Source organism: Brachyistius frenatus, unplaced genomic scaffold (genome assembly GCF_029030835.1).
Source record: "Brachyistius frenatus isolate BFR_SWC_R1_liver_20210118 unplaced genomic scaffold, ASM2903083v1 Contig_516, whole genome shotgun sequence".
In the NCBI taxonomy this organism is placed as follows: Eukaryota; Metazoa; Chordata; class Actinopteri; family Embiotocidae; genus Brachyistius; species Brachyistius frenatus.
The window spans coordinates 75,111-91,591 of NW_027211115.1; the positions used below are offsets into that span (position 1 = coordinate 75,111).

The 16,481-nt window shown below is 41.3% G+C and overlaps 1 protein-coding gene across 2 annotated transcripts in view; it reads left to right on the forward strand.

Moving 5' to 3' along the window:
* gcgrb (glucagon receptor b) overlaps positions 1 to 15,466 on the forward strand; it is a 54,247-nt gene extending 38,781 nt beyond the window's left edge. The window contains exons 4-14 of one of the 2 annotated variants that reach the window (XM_069688028.1): positions 59 to 166; positions 1,975 to 2,063; positions 2,361 to 2,467; positions 3,908 to 4,064; positions 4,404 to 4,563; positions 6,430 to 6,490; positions 6,837 to 6,906; positions 7,746 to 7,834; positions 8,181 to 8,325; positions 10,736 to 10,777; positions 13,094 to 15,466. In XM_069688028.1, coding sequence (XP_069544129.1) covers positions 59 to 166; positions 1,975 to 2,063; positions 2,361 to 2,467; positions 3,908 to 4,064; positions 4,404 to 4,563; positions 6,430 to 6,490; positions 6,837 to 6,906; positions 7,746 to 7,834; positions 8,181 to 8,325; positions 10,736 to 10,777; positions 13,094 to 13,516 — 1,451 coding nt within the window. In that variant the 3' untranslated portion in view covers positions 13,517 to 15,466. The remainder of the gene's footprint in view (positions 1 to 58; positions 167 to 1,974; positions 2,064 to 2,360; positions 2,468 to 3,907; positions 4,065 to 4,403; positions 4,564 to 6,429; positions 6,491 to 6,836; positions 6,907 to 7,745; positions 7,835 to 8,180; positions 8,326 to 10,735; positions 10,778 to 13,093) is intronic. The other variant, XM_069688029.1, reaches the window with a different exon arrangement.
* The last annotated feature ends 1,015 nt before the right edge of the window (positions 15,467 to 16,481 follow it).

Below are 16,481 nucleotides of genomic sequence, written 5' to 3' on the forward strand. Positions count from 1 at the left end.
AAGTCTCCTCTACTGAGAGTCTCCTGCTCTGACATGATGGATCTGCTCTCCACAACAGGGCTGGTGTGTAACAGGACCTTTGATTTATACGCCTGCTGGCCTGATGGACTCCCAGGAACCACTGTCAATGTATCCTGCCCATGGTTCCTGCCATGGCACCGTAAAGGTCAGTGTCTGCGTACTGCGCATGTATGTGGTTTACCAGATTACAGGTACATTTTTAGGAGATTCTTTTCAAAAGTTCCTGGACTCATTGGGAGCCTTATAGCAAGAATGAATTTTCAGAAACATGTAAAAAAAAAAAAACTTCAAGAGCTGTTGGCCAAATTTGTTTTTCTTCTTTCAAGTTAAAAGCTTTTCTCCATCACAAGAGACATATTGGTGGGGTTTTTTTCAACTATTTAGGCAGGCCTTGTGCCACTTGTCAGAACTGAAGTGCTGACATCAGTTTGTTAGAGAATCACAGGGATGTAGCGCTCATCCACAGTGACACAATGAGTCAAATTTCTAAATGGAAAATGCTTTGCAGAGGCAACGTAGTTGATCATGTGTCCTCGTCTTTCAGCGTGATGGAAGAAACATGCAATCAATTGAAAGAATGAAGTATTGAAAAGATTGTGCTGCCATTTCAGTCGTTACAGTAATTGGGTGTAATAACAACCTGAGATTGGTGTCAAGGCTTCACACTGTGTCTCCGGGAACAGTGAACCTGTCATACGTAGCTTTTGGAGCCCATTGCCTTTGGTTTGCCAGCTTGTGTTTCAGACACTTACCAGTGTTAGTTCATAGCATGGAGGACCCAGTTTGGAGAGATCTTCAGCTCTTTCTGTGTGGCTCTTTTATTATTTTGGTGTTCTTGTTCTCTCCATGTGGTTTAGAGGCTCTCAATCGGTGTGAAGGGGACCCCTTCTCTTTTATCGTCTGCAGGCTGGTAGCCTGGCAGGAGTGTCTTTTTCTCTAGTGTGTGTGATGAACTGATGCTGAACACTTTTGAGTGGCATAGCAAGTGACTGTCATATGTCCATATGAAAATGAGGAATCTATAAAGTTGGGGTAGGCCTGTGTTCAAAAAGCCATGCAGTAAAAGCTCCAGGTTGTTGTGAGGTGGTTGGAATGGACCCAAACGCAGACACAGACTCAGGTCAAAGTTCAAAAACAGTCAGGAGGGAAACTCCACAGACTTCTCACCAGAGTGGGCAGAGCCAGCTGGTGCAAACACACACACAGCTCTGGTCTGGGCAATGTCTTTGGCTGTAGACAGGACCGTAGATACGGCAGTAAGGCTGACAGGAAGGCAGGCAGCAGGCTGGAGCCACTGGCGTGGTTTCCCAAGGCCCGACACCAGATGGCAGCAGACTGGATACTGGCATGACAGGGTAGCAGGCAGGATGGAATGAGTGAGGTCCACAACATGTCACCAGCACAGAACGGGAACAGGTACTGGTACTAGGAGCGGACAGCTGGTAGGACTGGTGACAGGTAGTGGATGACAAACTCTCACTGGCAGTATGGACCGACAACTAATGACAGCAGGAACCGGGTTGATATAGTCCAGGGAGGTGATCAGTGAAATGAGCAACCTGCAGGTGATGATCAGTGGGAGTGGTGGCAGCTGTTCAGACCGGTGAGGGGTGTGGCCATGGGAGATGACAGGAGGCGGGGAGAGGAGGACACAGAACACATGGGGACACAATAACAAACAGACAAGGGAATGACAGCACACATGAGGAGAGGTGATTGGGGACAAAATAGAGGGAGACACACCAGGGTCAGACAGGGAACCTGATACAGGTGTAAATTAAACAATGTCACGATGGAGCTCAGAAGTCATGTTAAAGAGTTGAATAAGGTTTAACCATCACATTTTTTATTTTACTTGCAATTTTGAACTTTTATTTCTAATCTAATTTTTTTTATTGTGATGGTCATTAAGTACCATCTAACAGCCTAATTTATGAATCTCTGTGTGAACAGTTCAGAGAGGTCTGGTCTACAGAGTCTGCAATGAAGATGGTAAATGGGCGAAAAAGAATACCAGCGAATGTGAGGACGACCCTGGTGAGGTGTGTGTATACAGTACGGCCTATCTGTGTCTAAAACTGTGTGTGTCTGTCTGCCTTGTGAATGAACTGTTGCCATGTTCGAAGCTGCTTGTAGTGGCAGATGGTTGGGCACTTCTGTGACTCTTTAACTTGACACGATCTGAAATGACTGCATGTAAAAATCCTCCCATCTGTTCAAGAAGCCGAGGCCATTTTCTTGACATCTTTTGTGCTGAATATAATCTAAAGTGTGTGTTTTTGTGTGTTCTGTATGAATGCATGGAAGTATCTGACTGTGTCCCTCTGTTGGCTCTGCAGCAGCAGTATGGCCGCATTCTCAGTCAGTTACGGATCATGTATACAGTGGGCTACTCTCTGTCACTGGGAGCTCTGCTTCTGGCCCTGGGAATTCTCATCATCTTCAGGTAAAAAGGAATGATAAAATGAAAGGAATAAATCAATACATGAAAGGAAAGAGGAAGGATAATACAGCAAAGGATGTAAAGAGGGGATAGCTGGATCAGATCATCCTCCCTAAAACATTGTGTATGTAAGCAGCTTAAACCTCGTGGGAGAGTTTTAGGTAAAATAAACATCTGTTATATTCAAGCCTTACAAAACTATTTTGCACGATGCTGATGAAGCCTCTATCACCACCAGATTAATCTCCTTGTATTTCACAGTATACAGACTTCTAAAAACCTTCCCACGCTAGCTAGTGCGCACTGGGAGGACCATGAGCACCAGAGATACGCCAGCCGGGCTTCTGCCGTAGCCCTATGCTAACTGAAGTTGGATAAAATAATTCAATCGTGGGGCTCTTGTTCTTACAAGTGTTGTTACAAATGGAGTTATGACGCTTTGTAGAGAATTTATTTACTTTATTTAAAGCCACAAAAGTAGCGTCATAGAAGATAGCAGAGCCAATGACGTAAGCACGCATCAACAGTGTTTTTGAAATGACTCTGCAGGTTTAATATGAGCCATATTTACATTTATTGCAACCTGTAGTGGCAGTAAGGGAGGACATCAGAAGAAGTTGTATGAAGAGTGACAAAGTGTGTGTAGAAAGGATGTCAGGGGTGGCTGGAACAAATACAAGTATTGACGCCGACTTTTCTTTAATTAGTGTTATTATTTCCCTTTCCTCACATACATAACATAACTTCTATTTATGCAACATAACTTATGTAAGTAAATTTACCTATTTTTACAAATATCATGAACTCTTCCTAACCCTAACCAGATTGTGTCCATTTGACAACAGTACCCACGTGTTCATTAGTGTTACCATGATGACAGGTCCAGTATGCCTGTCACTGATACTCTCAAATATATTGTTTTGGGAAATTAACTATTCTGTTGTTAGGTATGATGACTTAGCCTGTTATTATTGTACAGGTAAATAGACCTTTTCTGTTAGTATGATGGTGTGAATAGATTGACGTCTGAACAAAGAAATAAATAAAAATGAAATTCAGGAATATATTTAGGGGGAAGAATGAATGAAAAAAGAAAAAAACAAGAGAAAATAAGGGGGAAAAGAAGGAGGTGAAAAGAGAAATAAGAACAAAAAACACAAAGTAATGGCTACGGCAGTTTCATATGAATCAAAAGGTACTAAAAAAAAGGTAGTAAAAGGACACAAAGTAAAACAAGAAGGAGGGAAGAGAGATGCATGATGTAAAAAAGGAAGGAAGAGGAGAATGACGTACAATAAATGCAAAGCCCAAAATTGGAAAGCAAGAAAATTATAAGGCAAAGGATTCAAAAACATAATTTTGGTCTTTTGCTGCATGAGGACTGAATAGTGAATCAGACACATACAGGTAAAAAGACATCACACATTGTCGCCTCTGCATTAGGAAGCTCCACTGTATGAGGAACAACATCCACATGAACCTGTTTGCCTCTTTCATCCTGAGAGCCGTGTCCATTCTGGTTAAAGACGCCCTACTGACCCTCACACTAGACCCGAGGAGCAGCAGTGACGCCCGGACACAAGCCTGGGTCAACATACCGGTCAGAACAAATCAATCTGCTATTAGTGTGTGAATGTGCAGCTTTGTGAATTACAGTGACACATCATAAGAAAACGATTCATTGCTAATGGTTTTCAAAGTGCTGCTCTAGTTGCAGTGTTGCAGAAAAAATGTATCACTTTATAGTTATTTTCATACACCATATAATGAGCGTGCATTAACAGGATAACTTGATGGATTGGGTGTGTCTAGACATATCAATATTGTGCTTCAGTCTGAATAAATTCAGCTGAATGCGGTTGGAAAGCAACATTTACGACATTTTCACTGTGTAAGTAACGGAGCCCATTGCTTATTTTTGTCTTGTGTTGTTTGTCAGGCTGTGACGTGGTGTCGCGGTGCCATGGTGATGATGCAGTACAGCGTAATGGCCAACAACTACTGGCTGCTGGTGGAAGGCATCTACCTGCATAGCCTTCTAGTCATCACCGTGTTCAGCGAGAGGAAGTACTTCTACATTTACCTGGCCATCGGCTGGGGTAAGAACCAAAACTGTTTCACAGCGAGTGAAAGTCATGAAGTAACTAACTGTTTTGTGGTCATTACAGGAATATACACAAAGTTGCATTTCGGCTGTTTTCTGACAGACAAACATTGGTCAATGTGCTAAAAACAGTAAACTGTAGTCTGACCTTTTAGCCTGATACCATGTCAAACCGTGAAATACACACGTCAGTCCAGTAGAGGATACCGTGTCAGAGTCACGTTTTGTCTCTCCTAGGTGTAAAAAGTACACATATGTGTGATTAGGGTCGAAGAAGGAGGTCATGTGACAGAAGTCATGTGATGAAGTGTAAAGAGTGATAAAGTCTCCATAGGGACAAGGTCGGTGACAGTTGGATGAAACAAATACAGAGCGTTCACTCGGGAGACCAGTTTTTTAGTCTGTGAAAAAGTTAAAGACAACATGGATTTCTTTAATACATAACCTAACATATTTAACTTGCCTAATGTACATTAAGTAACTTACATGAGGTGCATAATGTTACTTGTGTAAAATTGCTTATTTCAACACAAATTATGATGGTGCCTAAATCTGAGGTACTCTACCTTTTATGCCGAGGCAATGCAAAATGGGACACTTACACGTTAGTCACCCAGTGGACTGATGGGTGTACGAAGTAGATCAAAAAGTTCCAAGACTGCTCGTATTGCGAGACATACATGGACCACAGAGAAGCTATAACATTAATGAATAAATAGTCAGAGTCAAACAATAGACAAGAGAAACAGGAAGTTACTGAGGAACAGAAATGGTTAACAGGTCTGTAACCTGACTTCAGAGCAAATACATGGCTGTGTAGGCAGGTGATAGTTGGAAGGATGAGTCAGGTGAATCCCAATCTACAAAAGCATCTAGTGGGCAGGGGTTGGATGACAGGCAGTGATAACAACGCAGGGTGAGGAGAGAAGTAATCACAGAGATTATTGTAGGTAGAGAAACGATGAGGCCAAAAAGGAGAGAAGAATCAGGTGTTATTGTATAGAATTTTGAAATAATGCATTAATATAACCCTAAAATGGGAAGGGATGGGATGACAGTTCTTTAACTTCTGTAAATTCACTGCACAAGAGCGGAATATGATCAAACTCTGCATTTTATTACGTCTTCAAAACCTGCCACCTACATTACTACAGCTTCACCTGAAAGACTTTATATATATTTTCTTTATTTTTTTGCTATACAAAACTACTCCCAACGACCTGTAAACAGACTTTCATGTGTAAAAATCAGTAGCGTTTCCCTTTACTAGACTAGTCTGTGAGATATCTAACTCATAAGGCGCTGAAAGAAAATATCTTTTGAATATAAATATCTAAAAGTTATGTGTAAAATATTGTTATGAAAAAAGCCAAAAAGGAATCTCGCCGCTACTAATTTGTTTCATGTATAAATCCTCACAAGAAATACTGAAAACATTCATGAGCCCAGAATTTTATCTTTAAATAAACAGAGACGTTTTCATGCTGCTATTCTGAGATAACAACTAAATTGTATAATTATCTTGAGCTTGTTCTCCATTAATTATGAAAATCCTCACCAAGTGGAGAAACAACTCAGCCTATGTCGCATTATTGTCTAACGGATGTTAGTGAGTCATCGTGGCCTGGCAGCAGTGAGAACATTCAAAGAAGAGCGTTCATCTCTTCAGTGGGCAAGGCGAGAACAGAAATATTTGTCTGGACACAATTACAGTTTTAAATTTATGATGATAAGAAAAAGTGTTTCATGTTTTATGAAGGGTGATGATATAATAAAAAAAATGTCATAATGATAAAAGGATTAAAGAATAAACAATAGTTTGGTGTGCGCTTTGATAATCCATGACCTCTGCCATTCTCAGGTGCACCTCTCATATTCGTGTTGCCATGGATCACAGTGAAATATCTGTATGAGAATGAAGAGTAAGTTTGATCAAGTTCATATAATTTTCACATCAAATGAAGGACAGTTTAAATGTTGCAGCTTTTATCTGTGAACTCTGAGGAGACAGTTGGCTGTACTTTTTGAACGGCCTTTCCTTTTGATTTCCTCAAGCTACTCATTTTGAAATGTATGAACCCGTTTAATCTCTTTGAGCAAAGTCACAATGACAACAAGTTACAGTGTAAAATGTGTGTGTGTGTGTGTGTGTGTGTGTGTGTGTGTGTGTGTGTGTGTGTGTGTGTGTGTGTGTGTGTGTGTGTGTGTGTGTGTGTGTGTGTGTGTGTGTGTGTGTGTGTGTGTGTGTGTGTGTGTGTATGTTTGTAGGTGCTGGGAGAGGAATATTAACATGGGAAATTGGTGGATCATCCGTTCTCCCATACTGTTTGCTTATCTGGTAAGACCGCCTGTCTCTCTCTTGATCTCGTGATCTATGTGATGAAGGCAATTCAAGTTCAACATTCACAAACTGTAGCTGCGTTCAAAAGCGGATCAACTGTTCACATGAGATGTGATCTAATACAGTGTGGTGTTTATATGCACCGACATATGGAACCAAAACAGCTGTGACTTGCGAAATTGATGAATTCATCATAAGTTTGATGCCTTTTTTTTTTTTTTTTTTTTTTTAAACCCACATTCCGCAACGCTGCTCTCCCTGCTCGTGGTTGGCTCTGATCCTGATGTTGGGCTGGTCGGAGATTTCGGCACAGAATCGATCGACGGTGTTACAGGGCGAACTTGGGTCATAATTGTAAACTCAGGGCTAGCCAGCTCACAACCTAGTGCCCCTCCTTATCCATGTTGCATTTACACAGACACACACACACATGTGTGTGTCTGTGTGTGTGTGTGTGTGTGTGTGTGTGTGTGTGTGTGTGTGTGTGTGTGTGTGTGTGTGTGTGTGTGTGTCCTTGTTATACTTACTGTATGTTGTGGGGATATAAATCTGTTTACACTGTCACATTTTGGGGGCATAAAACAAATCCTAACATAAATCACTTTTTTGTTGATTGACTCATTGTTGGGGTACGAGTTCAGTTTTGTTCAGGTTATCTTAGTTTTTTAGAAAAAACATGTCAATCAATGAAAACTTGACTGTGTGTGTTGGCATGTCAAATCCCACACACAAAAGAACTGTCCAGCTATGGATGTTTTAGTGAATGTTTTTGTCTCTCTCAGACACGACACGGTACATACATATTTTGTATTTTATGGCTTCTCTTCTTGTTTCAGATTAACTTCTTCATATTTATCCGAATAATCAAAATCCTGATGTCTAAACTCAGAGCTCACCAGATGAGATACACCGACTACAAGTTCAGGTGAGAAAAACTATCCTGTTTCTGGAAGAAGTAAAATAAAAATTGATATGAGTATTTGTTCGGTAGTCGGGTTTCAAGACTTTTTTTTGCTGAAAATGTTCATATAAGAATAATGATTTAGCTTTTTTTAAATCTTTTATTTTCCTCTGGCTTTATTTTTGTACAATTAGTTTTTTGTGATAAAATTAAAAAGTTCTTGCACACCAGTTGATGGTGTTGATGACCAACAGGTCTGTAGACTACCGCTACCCACTGAGACGTCGTAATGAAGAGTAGTGGCTGACCTTTTCATCATTTCTTGTAGGCTCTAAATTTCTTCTCTGTTTCCCTTTTCCTCCACCTAAAGACTGGCGAAGTCCACTCTGACTCTTATCCCCCTGCTTGGGATTCACGCCATCCTCTTTACCTTCGTCATCGATGAGTCTGTCCCTAAAGGCTCCATGCTGCGCCTCATTCGGCTCTTCTGTGACCTCTTGTTCAACTCCTTCCAGGTCCGAGCTCAACTCTATGTGAACCTTAACTCTCACTTATTCACATTTCTGTCCACAAATATTTGAATGTGATGTGCTTTTCTGGATTTTCTCTCTATATGTTTTTTTTCTTTAATTATCTGAGGAATACAAGTTCATTTTTAAGCCTGTTGTTTCTTTTTAGTTTTTAGTCCAGTTTTGTCTCAGGAAAGCACTTGACATAAATTTTCATTTAGGTAAATCTGTTTCCCATATTTTACAACAAAGACAAAGACCTCTACCAAGTAACCAATGTACAGAGTTAAATGTCATTCTATCCTAATGTTTCATAAAATTGATTAAAAAAAAAGTGTCACCCTGGATTAAACTACTTTGCAAATGGACATATATAAATAGGATGATTAATATTTATATGTAAAAGCAAGACTTGCCGTGCTGCCAATTTTATGTAGCCAGAATAAAACAATTGTAGTTACAGTACACATTAACAAACCATTCAATCATTGACTACATATAAAAGTGGATGTAGAGTCTGTCTCTAATAAAAATGAGGTCGATGCAGAAGTGTCTTAAGATGCAATACTACCGAGTGCCACTAGAGTTCGGCTCCAAAAAGCCTCCGGCTACATAGACTCCCATTCAACTTCTCTCATCAAATCCAAAGTGAATAAAATGTGTCCATCAGTTATCTCAGTGTTGTTAGCTAAAGTCACTCCTTCTTATTAGTTTTCTGGAGGTCCATCTGAAAATAATCCCTCATTCATCAGAAAAGAAGATTCAAAAAGACCTGTTTCTGGGGGTGTGTCTGTTTGATTGACAGGCCTGTGGTGCAGTCAGGTTACGGCTATCGTTGGGCGGGACGTAGTATCCAGTCAGATCTACTGCTTGCTCCTCCCCCAGCTCACCCAAATATGGTCGTTTCCTGTTCCAAACTTCTCCGAACTAGCAAGATGGTGATGGACAAATTCAGAACTGGAGGCTTCAGAACGACTGTTCACAAACCAACCGGTGACGTCACAATTGGTTGCCGCTTGCATCCAATACATTTTATTGTGATGTTCATGTAACACATTAGATTTTCTGTTAAGTTTGGACTCTCTTAAGGTCGCTCTGGGAGTGAAAGAAACATGGAACTGAACTGCAATTTATTATAGTTATTAACACACGCACAGAAAATCAAGGGAACAGCATAAAATAAATAAATAAATAAATAATAAAGTATATACCTACCTACCTACCTAAGAGAAAAAATACAAATTCAAGTAATAAACCCAACACCAGTATTTCTCCCACAGTCAGTCAATTTCAGTCTATTGTCTTTCAGTTTACTAGCCGGCTGGTGTATGTCTGTAGGCTCTCACCCTAAAACTCTTATCTGAATCCTTTGCTCGTCGTAGCCCCGACAGGACAATCCAAGAAGCCCAAATGCAGCTCCAGCCACGGTAAAGACGATCAGGGATCGCAGGGTCACTCAGCTCCAGCGCTCTGCAGATGTTTCTGGGGATCGCTGTATCCATCAGAGATCTATACAAAAAACAGTCTGCATACAGCAGAATTGAATATGATGTCAGTACTGTAATTTCTAAACTCTATCGTTGGTGTAACAGTAAATGACCAGCACACAATATAGTATTACACACATATATATAATACTATTCACTATGGTCAATATTAACATACCAACATATTTCATACACAGCATAGTTAAACATCTACTCGCGACTCAGTGGAATCTATCACTTATACCTAACAGTAATTATTTAAACTTTCACAGTTAGTGGGCTGTTTTTTTTCCTTCTCTCCTGATAGATATCTTTAGCCCAACTAAACAACTGTGTTACAACTGTCCTCCTTTGTAGCTCTACAGCAAACGGCTAACTGTTAGTAACATGCATTCGCCACTCACCGGAGATTCCTCACAGACTTAAAAGAAACGTCTTTCTTCGGAGTCGGTCTGGTTAACGAGTCAAATAAATAAAGCTCCTCAAAAGCAGTGAGCAAAAATCAACAAAATGAGATTCTTTAGTGGTGTAGCTCATGACGCTGCTGTTTCATTCGAGGCATAAAGGGTTGTCTCCCTTGATCTACCTAAAAATCAGTGTGCGTTACATTCATTGTTTTATTTTGAAGCAAATTAAGCTTGGTACAAATCTAAAGAGTAGATACTTTTCAGTGATTAAAACTCAGGAAGGAGGATGAACCTCAACTGAGTAAATAGTAATTTTTTAGTATTTTATTTAATTGTTAGTTGAATTTAATTTATTCATTTAATTATACATTTTGGTCAGTTTTACTTCTTGGTCTATTAGACAGGGATAAAGCTTTATGCACAAAGTCAAAGGTGATATCTGTGTGTTTACTGATAATGATAATTAAAAAAAAAATCATATTTTAGCAAAGCATTACACTAAATGTCCTTCATTCATTTCAGGGCCTGCTGGTTGCCATCCTGTACTGCTTTGTAAATAAAGAGGTGAGACAGATTTACTTTCATGTCGAGCACCACTTTAATTTGATCTGTGTCATTTCTGCAGTTACATCCTTTCGCTTTGTAGAGAAGATACATTATTCATCATCAGTTTTCCTGTTCTTTTATATGTCTAAAAGCCCCATGTTTGTTCAAGTTCCACTGACCTCACGTGCGTTGTCCAACAGAACAACGCACGTGAGGTCTGGAGAGGGCTCAGAACCATCACGGGCCTCAGCAGCGGTGGTGGGAGGGGCCCAGAACATGGAGACCACGCTAACGAACTAAACCTGTTGAAAAACAGGTTTGATTCTACACCCCCTCCCTCCCTCATCCTCCAGAGCACAGTGGAGGCAACGTTCCAGCCTCTCTGGCAGTCCCCCTCCTCTCCCCACGTGACATCAAAGGCACCCTCCTCACACCTTTTACCTCCATCCCTCCACTCCTAGCCAGGTGTCAAATACCTCCTCCCATCAGGATCAAGAGGAGCCACTCCTCCTCTCTTCACATCACGTCTGATCAGGTGAGGAAGGAACTGAGGAGGGTTAGGGTGAGGAAGGCTACAGGCCCAGATGGCATCAGCTCCAGGCTGCTCAGGGACTGTGCAGATCAGCTCTGTGAGGTGCCTTTGCACATTTTCAACCCGAGCATCAGTCTGGAGAGTCCCGGTCCTCTGGAGAACCCCCTCAGCCTGGAGAGAGTCCCAGTCCTCTGGAGAACCTCCTCAGCCTAGAGAGAGTCCCGGTCCTCTGGAGAACCTCCTGTGTAGTTCCAGTCCCAAAGACTGAACACCCCAAGGAGCTAAATCACTTCAGACCTGTAGCCTTAACCTCCCGCGTGATGAAGACGATGGAGAGGATCATTCTCGGCTCCCTCAGACCCCTGGTGAGCACTTCACCAGATCCCCTGGTGATCACTTCAGTGGATCCCCCGGTGATCACTTCACTGGATCCCCTGGTGATCACTTTGCTGGACCTCCTGCAGTTTGTCTCCAGAGCAGCGTTGGTGTGGAGGACGCGGTGATCTACCTGTTACACAGATCCCTCTCTCACCTGGAGATCACTGACAGCACGCTGAGGGTCGTGTTTCATTTTCATTGACTTCTCCATCGCATTCAACACTTTTCAGCCATCGCTGCTGGGGGGGGAAGTTGGAGGGAGCTGGAGGGAGCAGGAGGGAGGTGGAGGGACCAGGAGTGGACAGCCGCCTGACTGCATGGACCACCGACTACCTCACCAACGTACGACGACTGTGTGTCTGATGTGGCGGTCTGCAGCACGGGGGCCCCCTTCCTGTTCTCCCTGAACACCTCCCCCTTCAGATACAACCCTGACTGCTGCCACATCCAGAAGTTCTCTGATGATACAATCATCGTTGGACGCGTATCAGAAATGCAACACCAACTCCATCGGTGAACATCCAGGGATCGGACATGGACATTGTGGACACTTATAAATTCCTGGGTGTTCACCTCGACAATAAACTGGACCGGTCGGACAACACGGATGTTGTCTTCAAGAAGGACCAGAGTCGCCTCCATCTGCTGAGAAGACTGAGGTTCTTCAGAGTCTGCAGGACTCTGCTGAGGATGTTCTACGACTCTGTGGTGGCGTCAGCCATCTTGTATGCAACGGTCTGCTGGAGCTGTGCAGGAACAGAGAGGACCAGGAGGTCAAAGGTCAGCTCTGTCCTGGACAGTCCTCTGCACTCCATAGAGGAGGTGGGGGAGAGCAGGATCATGGACACCACCTCTCATCCTCCATGAGACTGTAGGAGCTTAAAGCAACTCCTTCAGACTGCTGCACCCTCAGAGCAGGAAAGAGCGCCACCTGCAGATCGCTTGTTTCGACTGCTGTCAGACTACTCAACACCTTAGAATAATGTTGCACTGTATTTCATTTCATAGCACCTGACTCTTTCCATTCATCCCAGGCTGTATTTATTTATTTTATTTTAGTGTATGTAGTTTGTGTATTTATTCATTGCTCTTATTTTTTTCTCAAATAATTATTTGTAATCTATCTTTTTTTTTATATACGTATTTGTAAATGTTTTCTTATTGTGTGCACCTTTTTGTGTTTCCCACTGTGGGATTAATAAAGTCTAAGTCTAAGTCCATTCTTTTGTCTACAAAGAAGGACGAACACAGCAGCTTCCATCTGCTAATGTTTAAACTTTTAAATGCAGTCTTTGGCAAGAGACGTCCATCTGATGAAGTACTCTGTGTGTCTTTTATAATCTTTGTTACTGCTATCTCCTCATTTTCTCTGCTATCCCATCATACACTATCTGCTCTGTGTCTGCTATCCCATTCTCCCTCAGGTGCAGTCGGAGATGCTAAAAAAGTGGAAAAGGTGGAAACTGGGTAAGGACATTGACGAGGAGTACCGCCACACCCACAGCCACACGCCGCATGTAAAGAGCGGCAGCATCACCACCGGCAATCTGCCAGATCTCCATGACAACAACGGCAGTGAGCCCAGCGGTGACTCGCCGCGCCTCAACAAAGCTGGCAGAGGGCCGTCCTGCTCCGCTGCACCCGAGGAGAACCGCCAGCTAGTTGTTTCCTACAGCAACGGGATGGGGAAACGCAAACCCAAGAAGAGCAGGCACACCTTTCAGTTCTCGTTTCAGCCACACCGAGGCGCCATCGGCCGCGCCGGCACTACGACAGAGGACATGTGTCTGGAAGAGCGGGTGCAGTACAGCTCATATCCTCTGGAGGGAGAGGAAACTAACGTCTGACTTCCCTGTTTGACTTTCTCATGCAGAAAACTCTGCACTGATTGAGCCTATCGTTGTTTCAGATCATTGTTTACCAGGCGCCAACAAGACAGCCTGAGTGGGAAGAGAGTGCGGAAGTTCCTCACAGGGATCATGATCTTCAGTGCTGCAAAACATCACAGGAAATACTGGTTTAACCTGCCCAGCTGCAGATTAATATTTATTGTTTTTGGGAACTTTAGGTAAAAACACTTATTGACTTCAGACAATAAGTGAATGATTAAATAAATTCAAGAGAAACTCTAATCCTGTTCAGTGAGTGTGCTTGTGTGCATGTGTGTGTGTGTGTGTGCATATGGAGGACTCCCATTTCATCACCAACCCTGCTCCCATCTTTCCATCTGACCTGCTGCCGTTGTGAGACGCGCTTGTCTTGTGTCACTGGGCACTTATTTGTGGTACTCGATGACCTCTCAGTGTCAAACTCGTGTTTATTTTCAATTTTGGTTTAATGTAAGGGAATGTGGACTCTTGACATCTTGTTTGTGAACAGAACTGAGCAATCCTCTGGAGACCACTGAATCTTATCATGCAACGCTAAGAGTCCATGTTTGCCATGCTGAGGCGACCTCGCAGAAGATGGATGCTTTCATCTTCAGAAAGACTGCGATAAGTGTTAAAATTATTCTGGTTTTACATAGCCAAAGCCAAACAATAAAATAATAATATATCACAGATTTTACATCAGTAAATCCATTTATTTTCATGCCTTTCCTCTCCTTTTATATTCCAACGCTCTTTTTGCATTTTCAAACAGGCTTTGAATGTATATGGACAATGGAGAAATATGGGTGAAAGTATTTAAGTGTATATATGTAATTATAAATACATACTATATCCATCACACCTGGATTTCTCCAAGACTAAATTTAAATTCTTGATTTGCCTTCATGCAGATGAAAGAAGAAAGACTGGATGAAAACGTGTTATTTTTGGAGTTTTAGTGAAGAGAAAGTTGCTCCTGATCATCATTGCACTGCTCCAGTCATTGTTCATGCAGCTGTACATTTTTTTTTAAAAGTCTATTCATTAGAAGGATGGTTTTTTTTCCACACAATATGCATTATGTACAGACAAGGAAATTCATTTTCAAATGCCAGGAGGGTTTTTAAAGAAAAAAGTTTTGCATTTAAAAACATAATTTGTGACAAACATTTTGTGTTGAATAGAGCAGGACATTAACAATGGAGGAAGGCCTTTTTTTCCTCCTACAGTTTTGATGAGGGCTCATATTTCATGAGGCATATCGTGCCACAGGGAAACACTTTTATTATTTTGTTTTAAGAAATCAGAAATTCAATTCAATTCAATTTTATTTATATAGTGCCAAATCACAACACAGGTTATTCCATGGCACTTAAAGTCCTTACAGCAGAACTTTACAATATTATACAGAGAAACTCAACAATTCAACAATTAAAGTTCAGTTCATTCAAGAAAAAGAACTGGAGCCAGGAAGGATTTCCTTCATTGACCTTTTAATCAAGGACGGAATACATGTTATTCTGTGTGAAGTGTACGAGAACACACTGTACATTGTAAATATTGATAAAAGTGAATATTATAAAAACAAAGACAGGTGGGTGGAGGGGATTATTGTTCTGTGTTTTTGCTTGCAATGCAGGTAATTCAAAAATGAAAACATGACTAATTATTTTCAGGAAAAAAACTCCAGCTTCACAAAATGTGATTGTACCTATCCAATTGGGTTTTTCTGCGTAAAATATTGCTGTCATCAGAGGGAGCCTAAAAAAAACACTCACTAAGATGAGGCAAAGAGTTTTGTATAAAAAAAACAAATTGTGTCTATGTCTCTGTGGATTCAATTAAAATTAATTCTGTCTGCAAAGGAAGTCTAAGTGTATATAAAATTTCCCCTCGGGGATTAATAAAGTAAATACCTACCTACCTACCTACCTACCTATATTGTGTCTGTTAGAGGTAGCTGTCATATCTCTGCTGATATATCTGTGTTTCCCTATTATTGTCTCACAACAGGACCCCTTACCGCCGCTTAAAGAAACAAAATATGAATGTATTCATAGAACTGGGGTCATGTCCAGTTACCACTATTCATTTACTTAATGCCTGTAAACTGGTTTCATTTCAGCTCATTGTCAGAGTCATTCATGCATTTTTCTATCACTGAAGGTTGCACTAAGTTCTGTGCTGTTTATCTGCTCTGCTGTGCGCTGTCTGTTTTATAAAAAAGCATAATAAAAGCCCAAAGTTAAGTTATCATTGGACCCCAAACTGCTCAAAATCAGACCAAAATAGCAGTCTTTTTTAAGCGGACTCTACATTTATATCTAAAGAAGCAAGTATGCCAATGTTAGCAGCTCTGCTCCTCAAGCTACCAGTTCAAATCTGCACCCCCCTCCACGACAAGCACAGGCTTTGATTAATCTTTTCTGTGAGAAGATAAATACTTATGGCTTTACAAAACCTGACCTTACTGATATTGGTAAAGTTAGGTGATCAAATATATTATAAAATCATAGCCTACTGCATTCCAATGCTGTCTGCCTCGGGGAAAACACTGTATTTGTTTGTCAAGTTAGTGACATTTAAGTAAAAATTATTGCACTTAACACATATTTTATGGTGGTTTACTACAGAAATGTTCCTGCTTTACATCCATGTTTGCTTATGTGTTGCTGCTGATGTTAACACAGATGGACTCCAAAAATGTTGTAACATAAATGCAACCATGGAAAAATTCGCCTCCAAGACTGTCACTGGGTGTAACTCCTCTACTTCCTGTATTGACCCGATACCAACAGCGTTTTTCAAGCAGGTATTCAACAGCATTTGAAGTCATGTCCTCGACATTATAAACACATCACTTCAAACTGGCATTTTCCTGGATGCCTTCAAAACATCTTTTGCAAAACCATTACTGAAGAAACCCAACCTCAACATCAAT